Below are 15,303 nucleotides of genomic sequence, written 5' to 3'. Positions count from 1 at the left end.
GAGAGGTGGGGAGGGAGACAGAATATTAGCTCATTTTCAAGTATTCAAAGTGACCCTCATCATACACAACCAGCTCCTGAGTTCTGTTTAATATAATCCATTAATCCATGGAAGAGAGAAGGATAGAGGGGGGAGAAGAGGGGGAGGTCAAGAGAAAATTAGAGAGGGAGAGATGGAAGGGGAAGGAAGGAGAAATAGCAGCTACATTTCAATAGTATAAAAAAAGCAGGGGTGTCAAACTCATTCCACGGACGGCCGAGTGTCTGCGGGTTTTAATTTTTTCCTTTCAATTAAGACCTAGACAACCAGGTGAGGGGAGCCCGTTACTAATCAGTGAGGGTAATTCATCAATCAAGTACAAGGGAGGAGCGAAAACCTGCAGACATTTGGTCCACCATGGAATGAGTTTGACACATGTGGTCTAAAGGAATATCTAAAAGGTGTTGATTCTTTATTTTTTTATGAAAGAGAGGGGACAAGAATAGGAAGCAACTTTAGACTACTGAGATGGATTCAAAGAGGAGGAGTATACCATTAATCAATTTCAAAGTATTCAAATGGTTCCATTCGATAGAAACAATCCCTAGGTGACGATCGCTCCGTTGAGCCAAACGAGCCATCAATGAGCTGCACCTGCCAGGCCCTGCCTGATTAACTACCCAGGGATGGTGACAGCTCGACTCTTAACGAGGAGGGGCGGGGCTCCTGCCAAACAAAAGCGCCCAATTAGGTATAAAAGCCTCAGCGAGCCCTCAGCAAGTACTGTGGATACAATTGTGTTGAACTATGGTGTCATCAGGGAGGTGTGTAGTTGTGTTGCTGGCTGTGTGCTACACTAGTGCACATACTTGGGGAATGCTACAACAGAAGCCCCAGGCTCAAGTAGTTCAGAAGGTGAGACAGTCGAGGCCAGTAACTTATGACCAGCAGGCCAAGAAGCTGAAACCGCAGCCCCAGTGGCTGCCTCAGCAGGTTACCCAGGGACCAGTAGCCACAACTCCTATTGAGAAATGCCAAGTAAAGGAGGAAGAGCGGATTACTTGTGGAGCCCCGGATCTTACTCTTGCTAAATGTGAGGCGATCAACTGCTGCTTTGATGGGCGGCGGTGCTACTATGGGAAAGCAGGTGTGTCAACTGTTTTGGCTCTCCCTTAAGTTAATTTTACAATTTGCATAATTCTTTGCGCTTGTCCCTGCCTATCTTCTAAGACAACTATTTAGAGTTATATTAGTGTCAACATAAAGGTAGTGAATTAAATGTTGGCACTATCATGCCATATCTTTCCAGAATGGCGCATTAGCTATAATTAATCTCCTCTGTGCCCACTCCTTCCCAAGTGACTGTGCAGTGTACCAGAGATGGTCAGTTTGTTGTGGTGGTGGCCAGGGATGCCACTCTGCCCAACCTGGACCTTGACTCAATCAGTCTGCTAGGACCACAAGATGCCCCCTGTAAGCCTGTTGGCACCACGAAAGCCTTTGCCATATACCAGTTTCCTGTCACTGCCTGTGGCACCACTCTGATGGTGGGTAGATGTATTTCTCTTAATGTGCCATGCAATGTAAATCTATTGAGCATCTAGGAATTTATGGAATCCAATCAATTGCTTCCAGTGGGTTCATATTTAGGGCTTGAGGTCAACACTGCTGGGGTTCTATTCTGCCTGGTAGTTAATTGATTGAGTCCTCTCACCTGGTGTGCTTGATGTAATTTTCTTCCTCTGAATTAGTCCCCAATTAACACCAGGGCCCAGTTCTGGAAAATGTCTAGATTTTAGGATGAAATGCATAGACTAAATATGAAGGTTGTCCCATTCAAGTCAATTATTTGTCTGTTCTATGCATTTAATACTATCTGATAGATAAAACTGGGCCCTGCATTAATTTAAAGCCTGTTATATACCATTGGCGTATGCTGAATGCTGTGTTGTCCCTTGCAGGAGGAAAGTGGCTATGTGGTCTATGGGAACAGTATGATGTCTTCCTATGAAGTAGGGATTGGACCTCGAGGCTCAATCACCAGAGACAGCCATTTTGAGTGAGTCTTCTCTCCATGAAGTGGTGTAAAACCACAAAGTTCCCTTCAGCCAATTCCACTCAAGGCTTAACTGAACTGGCCATTTAACTACTTACAGATATGTTTATTTTCATGCCTTGAAATATTTCTAAAGTCATTTTCTGTTAGTCTCCTTGATTCACAGCTTGAGTGAGTACTGGCCTAAAGTACTTGTGTCAATGTTCATTCTTCTAGGCTGCAGTTCCAGTGCAAGTACTCTGACACTGCGGTGGAGTTTTTGGTTGTTGAGGTGAACGCTGTTCCTCCACCTGCTCCAGTCGCTGCTCCTGGACCTGTCCGAGTGGAGCTCCAACTGGCCAGCGGACAATGTTACAATAAGGGATGTGTGGAAGGTAAGCTGGAGAAATGGTTGGTGTTAGAAGAATCAAATCTTGCTGTGATGGCTTGTCCATGATGCTACGTTGCTTTGTGGCATACAAGGGGGGTGGGTGCAGGCTTTCATTAAAGGCAAACTAACACCTGCTTCTATGAATCCTAGTCTTCAATTAAGACTTAGTTGCATCAGATGGGTTACTACTTGGGTGGAACAAATGCTTGTTCCAAAATTCTCTATGGCTAGCACTGTTTTGAAAGTTCTACACTTCAGTTTTGTGTGAACTCTACTCTTTCTCCACAGAAGTGGAAGCCTACAGGTCATACTACAGTGAGGCAGACTACCCAGTCGCAAAGCTCCTGAAGGAGCCAGTGTATGCAGGGGTTCACATCCTGGGGAGGACCGATTCTAACCTGGTCCTGAATCTGGAGTACTGCTGGGCCACCTCCACCCCCAGTCCCCTCAGCTTGCCCAAGTGGGACCTCCTGGTTGATGGGTAACTAGAGAACCAAGATGGTTGCCTTGCTGCTTGATATCAAATTTTGTCATGTTATTGTGGGTGTAGCGACATGCTTGTGCATCTAGCTCTGAGAGTGCCGTAATATCTAACAATTTATTTCAGTGTGTATATATAGTAAGGACTGGAATGTATACATATATAGACAAGCAATGGCAGAGCGACATGGATTAAGATACTTTGCTTCATGTGTTTGAATTTAATTTTGAATCTGTGCTTACACGTGAAGCTTGTAAACTAACTGGCATCTTCCAATCAGGATTTCTGAAACCTGGGCATTTTGGGATGGCTTCTGCAACTGTCCCAACCTATTCCTAACAATGACTCTTTCCAGGTGTCCGTACCTGGATGACCGATACCTGACCAACGTGATCCCTGTGGATGGCTCCTCTGGCCTTGAGTTCCCGACCCACTACAAACGCTTTGTGGTCAAGATGTTCACATTTGTGGATGCCGACACTCTGGCCCCTCTGAAGGACAGGGTACTCCTTACTCTATTACAGCAGGTGTACTCGAATGTGGTCTCATGGTCTGCACGACTGCTGGGTTTTTCCTCCCTGATGGTTGACTGACTTGCCAGAGTCCATGCTCCTCTTTAACAAGTCTGACTCAGTCTGTTGGAAAGCAGTGCTGCGGACCTCAGACCAGTTTGAAATGATCTTACAGTTTAAATGGCTAATGTAGTTGATACCATGCTAACCGTAGTTTGCTTTCTATCCAGGTGTACATCCACTGTAGTACAGAGGTGTGCCACCCTACTAGGACCCACTCTTGTCAACAGAGCTGCAACCGTCAAAGTAAGATGTATATATTTTTTTTAATCTTCCAGTTAGGGTTGAAGTACTGTTCATCTAGCCTAATTTTGTAAAGCTGTCATCAACCCTGGTCCTAGAGGGCTGTGTATGCCTTGGCTCCGGCCCAGCACGCAATAGCTCAACCTTTATTTGGCGACTGATGTAAATGCTAAAGATATTTTGTGACTTTCAAGTTGGGATTTAGGGCCTTGGCGTCAAGCCGGTTTGTGTGCCTCATGATCTTCTGTTGCTCCTTTAGGGAGAGATGTGGCTACAGTTACTTCTGTGGATGGAGAGACTACAGTGGTGTCCAGTGGGGAGCTCATTCTGAGCCGACCATAACTCCTTCCGCCTGTCCAGGCCTGAGAAGTACTTCAGCTTGGGATGAATGCATCACTTGTTGACCTTGTCGCATATTGTGATTTGTAATCCATTGGCTTGTTTAATAAAATTCTTAAATGTATTTGTCTGTAAGCTTAGTGACTTTACTAGAACTCTATCAACATTTTGGGTGCAGGGTTGTTGTGCTAAGAATACTGTTTTTGGCACCCTTTCAATAACCTTGGCTGGCTGCTTGGTTCTAAAGACTAAGCCACCCCACCTCAGTGGAAGGTTACTAAAGCAACACACTGGCTTGGACTTTCTGAATGGCATATCGCCCTTTCAACCAGGTTCACCTACATACCACTAACATTTCGCTTCTCAAATAAGGGTAATTTGTCAATGCCTTGACTACAGGAGTTAAGATAATGAATGGACGTGACACTAGTTAATGTTCTGTAACCACTGACCTACAGTGCATATGGAGGGTAGCTTCACATGTGCTCTGCGTCCCAGCATCGGCTGAACAAGCAGAGGGAATGTGCTAAAAGGACAGAGTATACTTGCAGCCTGAGTAATGCATCAGTGACATGGCTGTGGTTCAGTATAGCAGAGGTGGAATGTCTGAAAGATCCTGCAGAGTATAATATTAGGGTAATGTGTGTCTTGAGAGGGATGTCTACGGCGAGCCAGCTGTGGACCATCTGCCAACTTACTGTACCTTCCCTAGCATCTGGCTTGGGCACCTGTACCCAACCACTGACTCAGCACGCGCTAATCTCACATGACTGCACCTAAATGTCATCATTCAATTGCATGGAGTTTCAAACGTGCTTGGTAATATTTTGACGCGTTCTCTACACCAGTTCATGGGGTCAGTGCAGTCCCTTTCAGTATTATATAGAGCCATTATTGCATGGACCTTCTCATTGCTCAAATGAACAGCAAACCTGGTTTCATAAAGCAAAGACTCCCTTTGACCTAGTTTGTATGTGTGCTTTAAATTGCTGTAGTTCTGTCCATTCAGCTGTTTAGTGTTCTGTAATGTGTGTAGCCCACTTAGAGTAGCTGCTGCTTTCACAACAGCTAAGGGATCCTAATAAAATACCATCTCTCTGAAACCTGTGTAAACACCAGTTCATAGGGTCAGCGCAGTGCCTTCATCTCTCTGCTCTCCTTCCTCTTCCTCTCTACTCTCTCCCTCCCCCTTTAAGTACAGTGCTGTGATCTGAGAAGCCAGAGGTGCATTGAGATGAGCATAACGCCTCCCCCAGACACACTCCTCTACCATCCCTTTATCTGCTCTCTTCAGCTACCATCACTTCCCTTATACCCCTCCCTCTCATCTCCCTCTCTACCACTCTATTGAGATGGGCATCACAATTCCTCCAGACTCACTCTTTCTGCACGCTTGAGCAGCTGAGGTACAGAGGGAAACTGAACAGCCATGGCTTCTGTCAATGATAGGGAGAGTATTTCATTTTATCTATTTCACCTGCTTTGTCAATGTAAGCATGTTTCCCATGCCAATAAAGCCCATTGAATGTGTTCAACAGCCCATCTCACATCACTTTACTATCATCTGCCTTTCCCCATAGCACCCATTTAACCAAGGCAGCTCCACCTATCACATTCTGCAATACCTCATCCAACCACTCAACATCCCAGCCACCACTACTGTGTAGACAGCCAGTTACATCCTGAAAGGACACACACACTGGCTGATGTTTGTGGAAACACACATGTGATATGAATGTGTAGGCTAAATGATAATGAACTCCATGTGCACAAGAACACACCTCTCCAGTACCGCACACGTGATCTTAATATTGCCTGTTAGTGGCCAATCAGAGGCCATCTGGAGCACAGCCCCCTGGGATAGCGGCAGATGGTCTGGAAGAACTGTGGTCACCACTCAGGTTACCACAGAGATTATCTGTCACATTGTCATCAGGTTAAAAAACAATGATATAGCAACTTTAAGATTACTGGCAACACCACAGCAGTGCTTCCTCTACCGTTACTTTGGCAAGGTGCACACCTGGTTCAACTCATCTATTACTCATCAGGCCCCCTTGACTAGATTGACTACAGTAGTTATGTCCCTTTTGATTAGTTGAATCGGGAGTGTTAGTACTTGGCTTGAACAAAACCCTGCACACAATATGGGTGCGTCAAAGAGCAGAAACGACACTAAAATGACATTCCACTGCTGTAATATAATCACCAAACACACCTACGTATTACGAAGTACTGAAACTCAGAGCAGTGCAGCTTATCCAAAACCCTCAGGGCTTGAGGGACAGGCTTGGGAAATCGAATTAGTAGGAGGAGAGAGATTTGACTCATCTGTCTGAAGATCTGCTTTAATATAGGTAATGGAGGCTGGTGTTGGAGTACTGTAGTTATCATATGAGTCAGCTAGAGTGAACACACATGCACGGATAGTCACACACACATGCGCATGCATGTACACACAACAGCATACCATCAGCATACACACACACACACACATCCCATCATCCTATTAGTGGTTCTGCACTCCAACCATGAGGCCAGGAATGTTGTCAGAGAGATTGAAAAATCCAACTGGGAGACTGTCATGGCGTCATGAGTTTACCTGTGGGGGGTTCTCATTTCCATAATCTAAAACACTCCAGGAAAGCATCATTGCATTAGGAACAGGCCCCCCCCCCCTCACCTTTTTAGCTTGGCTATTAATTAGTCTGGCTAGCAGTCTTATTTCTTATTTTGCACATATTTTGTATTATTCTTTGCTGCTTATACTATTTACCATGCTTCTTTGTCTATTTGTATTTTATTATGTACAGCACCTTGAGTTTCGGTCTCTGTAGCCATGAAGTGCTTTGAAAGGCTGGTCATGACTCACATCAACAGCATTATCCCAGAAACCCTAGACCCACTCCAATTTGCATACCGCCCCAACAGATCCACATATGATGCAATCTCTATTGCACTCCACACTGCCCTTTCCCACCTGGACAAGAGGAACACCTACGTGAGAATGCTATTCATTGACTACAGCTCAGCATTCAACACCATAGTGCCCTCTAAGCTCATCACTAAGCTAAGGATCCTGGGACTAAACACCTCCCTCTGCAACTGGATCCTGGACTTCCGGACGGGCCGCCCCCAGGTGGTAAGGGTAGGTAACAACACATCTGCCACACTGATCCTCAACACGGGGGCCCCTCAGGGGTGCGTGCTCAGTCTCCTCCTGTACTCTCTGTTCACCCATGACTGCATGGCCAGGCACGACTCCAACACCATCATTAAGTTTGCCGACGACACAACAGTGGTAGGCCTGATCACCGACAACGATGAGACAGCCTATAGGGAGGAGGTCAGAGACCTGGCCGTGTGGTGCCAGGACAACAACCTCTCCCTCAACGTGACCAAGACAAAGGAGATGATTGTGGACTACAGGGAAAAAAAAAGAGGACTGAGCACGCCCCCATTCTCATCGACGGGGCTGTAGTGGAACAGGTTGAGAGCTTCAAGTTCCTTGGTGTCCACATCACCAACGAACTATCATGGTCCAAACACACCAAGACAGTCGTGAAGAGGGCACGACAAAGCCTATTCCCCCTCAGGAGACTGAAAAGATTTGGCATGGGTCCTCAGATCCTCAAAAAATTCTACAGCTGCACCATCGAGAGCATCCTGACTGGTTGCATCACCGCCTGGTATGGCAACTGCTTGGCCTCCGACCGCAAGGCACTACAGAGGGTAGTGCGTACGGCCCAGTACATCACTGGGGCCAAGCTTCCTGCCATCCAGGACCTCTATACCAGGCGGTGTCAGAGGAAGGCCCTCAAAATTGTCAAAGACTCCAGCCACCCTAGTCATAGACTGTTCTCCCTGCTACCGCACGGCAAGCGGTACCGGAGTGCCAAGTCTAGGTCCAAAAGACTTCTCAACAGCTTCTACCCCCAAGCCATAAGACTCTGAACAGCTAATCATGGCTACCCGGACTATTTGCACTGCCCCCCACCCCATCCTTTTTTACGCTGCTGCTACTCTGTTAATTATTTATGCATAGTCACTTTAACTCTACCCACATGTACATATTACTTCAACTATCTCAACTAGCCGGTGCCCCCGCACATTGACTCTGCACCGGTACCCCCCTGTGTATATATAGCCTCCCTACTGTTCTTTTATTTTACTTCTGCTCTTTTTTTCTCAACACTTTTTTTGTTGTTGTTTTATTTTTACTTTTTTTGTTAAAAATAAATGCACTGTTGGTTAAGGGCTGTAAGTAAGCATTTCACTGTAATGTCTGCACCTGTTGTATTCGGCGCATGTGACCAATACAATTTGATTTGATTTGATTTGTATGAATTCTGCAATACAATCCTGTACTACCTGTTCACCCATGACTGCCTAGCCATGCACGCCTCCAACTCAATCATCAAGTTTGCAGACGACACAACAGTAGTAGGCTTGATTACCAACATCGATGAGACAGCCTACAGGGAGGAGGTGAGGGCTCTCGGAGTGTGGTGTCAGGAGAATAACCTCTCACTCAATGTCAACAAAACAAAGGAGATGATCGTGGACTTCAGGAAACAGTAGAGGGAGTACCCCCCTATCCACATTGACGGGACAGCAGTGGAGAAGGTGGAACGTTTTAAGTTCCTTGGCGTATATATCACTGACAAACTGAAATGGTCCACCCACACAGACAGTGTGGTGAAGAAGGTGCAACAGCGTCTCTTCAACCTCAGGAGGCTGAAGAAATTTGGCCTGTCACCTAAAACCCTCACAAACTTTTACAGATGCACAATTGAGAGCATCCTGTCGGGCTGTATCACCGCCTGGTACGGCAACTGCACCGCCCACAACCGCAGGGCTCTCCAGAGGGTGGTGATGTCTACACAACGCATCACGGGGGCAAACTACCTGCCCTCCAGGACACCTGCAGCACCCAATGTCATCCAGAAGGCGAGGTCAGTACAGGTGCATCAAAGCTGGGGCCAAGAGACTGAAAAACAGCTTTTATCTCAAGGTCATCAGACTGTTAAACAGCCATCACTAGCACAGAGGCACTGCTGCCTACATACAGACTTGAAAATCACTGGCCACTTTAATAAATGGAACACTAGTCACTTTAATAATGCCACTTTAATAATGTTTACATATCTTGCATTACTCATCTCATATGTATATACTAAAATCTATACTATCCATTGCATCTTAGCCTATGCCGCTCTGACAATGACATTGCTCATCCATATATTTATATATTCTTATTCCATTCCTTTACTTAGATTTGTGTGTATTAGATATTTGTTGTGGAACTGTTAGATATTACTTGCTAGATATTACTGCACTGTCGGAACTAGAAGCACAAGCATTCCGCTACACTCGCAATAACATCTGCTAACCATGTGTATGTGACCAATACATTTGATTTGATTTGATTTTGAGCCTTAAAGCTGGAATCCCTAATGGTGAACGTGAAATTTCCACGTCCGTTTGGGATATTTCAACAACAAAGTAGTTACTGCAAGTAACTAACACTGTTTTTCTTCCCTCAGACATCACTGCACGCGCAACAGCAGAATATGTACAGATTTATTTGGGACCACACTGCTCGACGCACCTCTCCACTGTTTCGTCCACAAAACAAAAACAATAACAAAGGTGCTGGGGCGGACAGCGCCGCTGTTTCCCCTAATGTGGATACCATCTTTAACCAAGTCACAAAATCTGAGCCTGGGCCAGGTCTTACAAATGACCTACGAAAACACAACACAGCCCCATAGAATGACCTAAGCAGGAAGTTGAAACTTAAATTATTTTCCAATCGTTTCGATCTGAACAGAACCATTATTTTTTCTGTGTCGTTCCACTGTTACGACCAGCAAAAGAAAGTTCTGAACTTTTTTGTTTCCTTTCTGTTCATTTTTTTACCTCTGAAATACATTTTTTTTAAACATTTAGTTCAACATTAAATTACTTCACCAATTAGTGTGGATAGAGTAGCTTGCTATGGAGCGGGTAAGCAATTTAATCTGTATAGGAAAGTCGTTAAGAGCAAATTGTATTTTGCCGTAACAGCATGGTTTAATCATAATGAAAGACAAACTAACACACTCTGCTGCCAGTCACTATAGACAAACCAGCGTAGGGCGTGATATGCAACAGAAGTTCTGCTGGTTGGGAAGCTTGCTTTGAAGCACTGGGCATCTTGTTATGACATGTATTATGTGAATTAGGCCCACATAATTATACCTACGGAGGAGCGGATTCTATGGAGGAACTTTGAATGTCTTTGAACTTCCGAGTTGGCTTAACGTTGGACACTTCTTACCTTTTTGTATGTTAAACGTGATAATTATAGTATCCTTAACTAGCTTTGAAAAAGTTAATCCATTATTTTCTAATGAAACATTTCTCTCCCTAATTTTGTCATCAGTAGGCTACAGGAACCTATGCTTCAGAGGGGGAGGGGCAGGTAGCCTACACACACGCACACACACACACTGGCAAATATTTCCAGCTGGCAGGCAGACACTGGAATAAGTTTTTGACTGATAGAGTGAGGGCTTTGCATAGGTGCTTTGTTGTGATTTTTGTGGGACTGGAAAAAAATGACCGGAACTTAAAAGAACGTTATTAACCGGTTCCCATGCTTTTAAAATAACGGTTCTGTTCCAGAACAGTATAGATCACTTTCGCTTCCGGTTCGGATTCTGTTCCTCTAATAATTTCATTATTTTCCGGTTTTCAGTTCTGTTCCCTGGATTGATTCTAATCCTTGGACCTAAGGCATTTGACCTCTAACCTGTGGTGTGTGCCAGAAATGGCCATTCCAGTCATTTCAGGAATCAATTTCCTGGATCAAATTTAACTGACACTCAATCAAACCCAAATGTATAATTGAAGCATGCTGATTGTGCAATACGCAGTGTTCCATCAACTCTTTCTTTCCAACATGTCCGACTGAGGAGACTGGTGGGAGGAGCTATAGGAGGACAGGCTCATTGTAATGGCTGGAATGGAATTAAATGGAACAGTATCAAACACATCAAACATATGGAAACCATGTTTGACTCCGTTCCATCTATTCCATTACAGCCATTACAATGAGCCCGTCCTCCTATAGCTCCTCCCACCTGCCTCCTCTGGTGTCTGAAGAGATTGTATCGTTCTTTGTCCCTCCTTCACACCTGCAGTATTTCATCATCGGGTCAGGTGTGCAGAGAGAGAGAGTGGGGAGTGGGGGGGGGAGCAGGTAGCTTTATTCTGGCAGGAGCTAGAGTGGAACTGAGCCCACCTCTGTGTGTGTGCAGAGACAGGAATGCTGACTATGAGAAGGTAGATCCCTGTGAAGAGAAAAATAGTGTGTGTGTGTGTGTGTGTGTGTGTGTGTTTGTGTGTGTGCGTGTGTGACACAAAGGGATTTAGAGGTGTTTTTCTCTGGGGCACCGGAAGAAGATGGCTGCCGTTTTACAGCCCTCTAACCAATTGTACTATTATGTGTGTTTTTCCGCGTTATTTGTAATTTATTTTGTACATAATGTTTCTGCCATCGTCTCTTATAACCAAAGAGAGCTTCTGGATATCAGGACAGCGATTACTCACCTCGCGTTGGACGAAGACTTTTTCTTCAACGAGGCGTTCGCGAAGGATATTCTACAGACACCCGACAAGGCCCAGATCCCCGTCATTCGCGTGAGGAAGAGACGGAGATATCGTGGGACGCAGATCCGGGTGCCTTGTAAGGATCCGACGGCGAACAGTAAACTGCCTCTCCCATCAATCCTATTAGCCAACGTTCAAGCTTTTGAGAATAAAATGGACGATTTAAGATTACGGTTATCCTACCAACGGGACATTAAAAACTGTAATATCTTATGTTTCACGGAGTCGTGGCTGAACGACAACAATGACAACATTCAGCTAGCAGGCTATACGCTCATCGGCAGGACAGAACGGCAGACTCTGGTAAGACAAGGGGCGGCGGTCTGTGTATATTTGTAAACAACAGCTGGTGCACAAAATCAAATACTGAAGGAAGTCTCGAGGTTTTGCTCGCCTGAGGTAGAGTATCTTATGATAAGCTGTAGACCACACTATTTACCAAGAGAGTTTTCATCTATATTTTTCATAGCTGTCTATTTACCACCACAAACCAATGCTGGCATTAAGATTGCACTGAATGAGTTGTACAAGGCCATTAATCAACAGGGAAACGCTCATCCAGATGCAGCGCTCCCTAGTAGCTGGGGACTTTAATGCAGGGAAACTTAAATCCGTTCTACCTCATTTCTACCAGCATGTTAAATGTGCAACCAGAGGGGAAAAAACTCTAGACCACCTTTACTCCACACACAGAGACGCATACAAAGCTCTCCCTCGCCCTCCATTTGGCAAATCTGACCATAACTCTATCCTCCTGATTCCTGCTTATAAGCAAAAACTGAAGCAGGAAGCACCAGTGATTCGGCTAATAAAAAAGTGGTCAGATGACGCAGATGCTAAGCTACAGGACTGTTTTGCTAGCACAGACTGGAACATGTTCGGGGATTCTTCAGACAGCATTGAGGAGTACACCACATCAGTCACTGGCTTCATCAATAAGTGCATCGATGATGTCGTCCCCCACAGTGACCGTACGTACATACCCCAACCAGAAGCCATGGATTACAGGAAACATCCGCACTGAGCTAAAGGGTAGAGCTGCCGCTTTCAAGGAACGGGACTCTAACCCCGGACGCTTATAAGAAATCCCGCTATGACCTCCGACGAACCATCAAACAGGCAAAGAGTCAATACAGGTCTAAGATTGAATCATACTACACTGGCTCTGACGCTCGTCGGATGTGGCAGGGCTTGAAAACTATTACAGACTACAAAGGGAAGCACAGCCGCGAGCTGCCCAGTGACACAAGCCTACCAGATGAGCTAAACCACTTCTATGCTCGCTTCGAGGCAAGCAACACTGAAGCATGCATGAGAGCACCAGCTGTTCCGGACGACTATGTGATCACGCTCTCCGTAGCCGATGTGAGTAAGACTTTTAAGCAGGTCAACATTCACAAGGCCGCAGGGCCAGACGGATTACCAGGACGTGTACTCCGAGCATGTGCTGACCAACTGGCAAGTGTCTTCACTGACATTTTCAACATGTCCCTGACTGAGTCTGTAATACCAACATGTTTCAAGCAGACCACCATAGTCCCCGTGCCCAAGAACTCTAAGATAACCTGCCTAAATGACTACCGACCCGTAGCACTGACGTCTGTAGCCATGAAGTGCTTTGAAAGACTGGTCATGGCTCACATCAACAGCATAATCCCAGAAACCCTAGACCCACTCCAATTTGCATACCGCCCCAACAGATCCACAGATGATGCAATCTCTATCGCACTCCACACTGCCCTTTCCCACCTGGACAAGAGGAACACCTACGTGAGAATGCTATTCATTGACTACAGCTCAGCATTCAACACCATAGTGCCCTCTAAGCTCATCACTAAGCTAAGGATCCTGGGACTAAACACCTCCCTCTGCAACTGGATCCTGGACTTCCTGACGGGCCGCCCCCAGGTGGTAAGGGTAGGTAACAACACATCTGCCACACTGATCCTCAACACGGGGCCCCTCAGGGGTGCGTGCTCAGTCCCCTCCTGTACTCTCTGTTCACCCATGACTGCATGGCCAGGCACGACTCCAACACCATCATTAAGTTTGCCGACGACACAACAGTGGTAGGCCTGATCACCGACAACGATGAGACAGCCTATAGGGAGGAGGTCAGAGATCTGGCCGTGTGGTGCCAGGACAACAACCTCTCCCTCAACGTGACCAAGACAAAGGAGCTGATCGTGGACTACAGGAAAAAAAAAGAGGACTGAGCACGCCCCCCCATTCTCATCGACGGGGCTGTAGTGGAACAGGTTGAGAGCTTCAAGTTCCTTGGTGTCCACATCACCAACGAACTATCATGGTCCAAACACACCAAGACAGTCGTGAAGAGGGCACGACAAAGCCTATTCCCCTCAGGAGACTAAAAAGATTTGGCATGGGTCCTCAGATCCTCAAAAAAATTCTACAGCTGCACCATCGAGAGCATCCTGACTGGTTGCATCACCGCCTGGTATGGCAACTGCTTGGCCTCTGACCGCAAGGCACTACAGAGGGTAGTGCGTACGGCCCAGTAAATCACTGGGGCAAAGCTCCCTGCCATCCAGGACCTCTATACCAGGCGGTGTCAGAGGAAGGCCCTCAAAATTGTCAAAGACTCCAGCCACCCTAGTCATAGACTGTTCTCTCTGCTACCGCACTGACAAAGCGGTACCGGAGTGCCAAGTCTAGGTCAAAAGACTTCTCAACAGCTTCTACCCCCAAGCCATAAGACTCCTGAACAGCTAATCATGGCTACCCGGACTATTTGCACTGCCCCCCACCCCATCCTTTTACGCTGCTGCTACTCTGTTAAGTATTTATGCATAGTCACTTTAACTCTACCCACATGTACATATGACCTCAACTACCTCAACTAGCCGGTGCCCCCGCACATTGACTATGCAACGGTACCCCCCTGTATATATAGCCTCCCTACTGTCACTTTATTTTACTGTATATATAGCCTCCCTACTGTCACTTTATTTTACTTCTGCTCTTTTTTTCTCAACACTTTTTTGTTGTTGTTTTATTCTTACTTTTTTGTTTAAAATAAATGCACTGTTGGTTAAGGGCTGTAAGTAAGCATTTCACTGTAATGTCTGCACCTGTTGTATTCGGCGCATGTGACCAATAAAATTTGATTTGATTTGATTTGCTAATGCTCTAATCACTGGCAATAGTGCGATCACACACATGAACACCCACACATGCATACGCACACCACACGGTACACACACACCTTGCACACACACACAGCACACACTTGCTCTTTCTCATACACCTATTAATGTGCACACACACACCTTGCACACACAAACACAAACTCACAGACATCCACGCACACACACACGCAGATCGTATTCGGATGCATCTGCAGTTCTCTGCGGGGTGTTTCTCCAGTTCAGGTTGTACATGACTTTGAGCCGTGCAGCAGCAGGATATCCTCCTGAACCCCCGCTGGCCATAAGTACATGAGCATGCTACGTCTAACATTTGTTCTGACAGAGGCTTTCCACACACATGAGAAGGAATGTTATAACACTTCAAGACACCATCTGTCTAACCATCCCTCTATCCATCCATCCCTCTATCCATCCATCCCTCTATCCATCCATCCCTC

General features: G+C 45.9%; 2 protein-coding genes across 2 annotated transcripts in view; one reads left to right on the top strand and one right to left on the bottom strand.

Moving 5' to 3' along the window:
- Window positions 1–15,303, bottom strand: part of LOC121580853 (chloride channel protein 2) — a 144,293-nt gene that overhangs the window by 62,347 nt on the left and 66,643 nt on the right. The gene's annotated exons all lie outside the window — the stretch shown is intronic.
- Window positions 760–4,164, top strand: LOC121580852 (zona pellucida sperm-binding protein 4). The gene is made up of 8 exons (XM_041895949.1): window positions 760–1,126; window positions 1,339–1,526; window positions 1,941–2,038; window positions 2,252–2,409; window positions 2,694–2,886; window positions 3,242–3,389; window positions 3,629–3,704; window positions 3,961–4,164. Exons 1-8 carry the CDS (start codon window positions 787–789, stop codon window positions 4,041–4,043), a joined length of 1,284 nt encoding a protein of 427 aa, XP_041751883.1. The 5' UTR covers window positions 760–786; the 3' UTR covers window positions 4,044–4,164.

This window comes from Coregonus clupeaformis, chromosome 14, assembly GCF_020615455.1.
Source record: "Coregonus clupeaformis isolate EN_2021a chromosome 14, ASM2061545v1, whole genome shotgun sequence".
NCBI classification, from domain to species: Eukaryota; Metazoa; Chordata; class Actinopteri; order Salmoniformes; family Salmonidae; genus Coregonus; species Coregonus clupeaformis.
Note: the sequence above shows the minus strand (reverse complement) of the source record. Positions and strands in the feature narration are given on the sequence as shown.

Coding starts and splice junctions, on each gene's coding strand:
- LOC121580852 (XM_041895949.1), top strand. CDS start 787: ATGGTGTCATCAGGGAGGTGTGTAGTTGTGTTGCTGGCTGTGTGCTAC. Junction 1,127..1,338: donor GTGCTACTATGGGAAAGCAG/GTGTGTCAACTG, acceptor CTCCTTCCCAAG/TGACTGTGCAGTGTACCAGA. Junction 1,527..1,940: donor CCTGTGGCACCACTCTGATG/GTGGGTAGATGT, acceptor TGTCCCTTGCAG/GAGGAAAGTGGCTATGTGGT.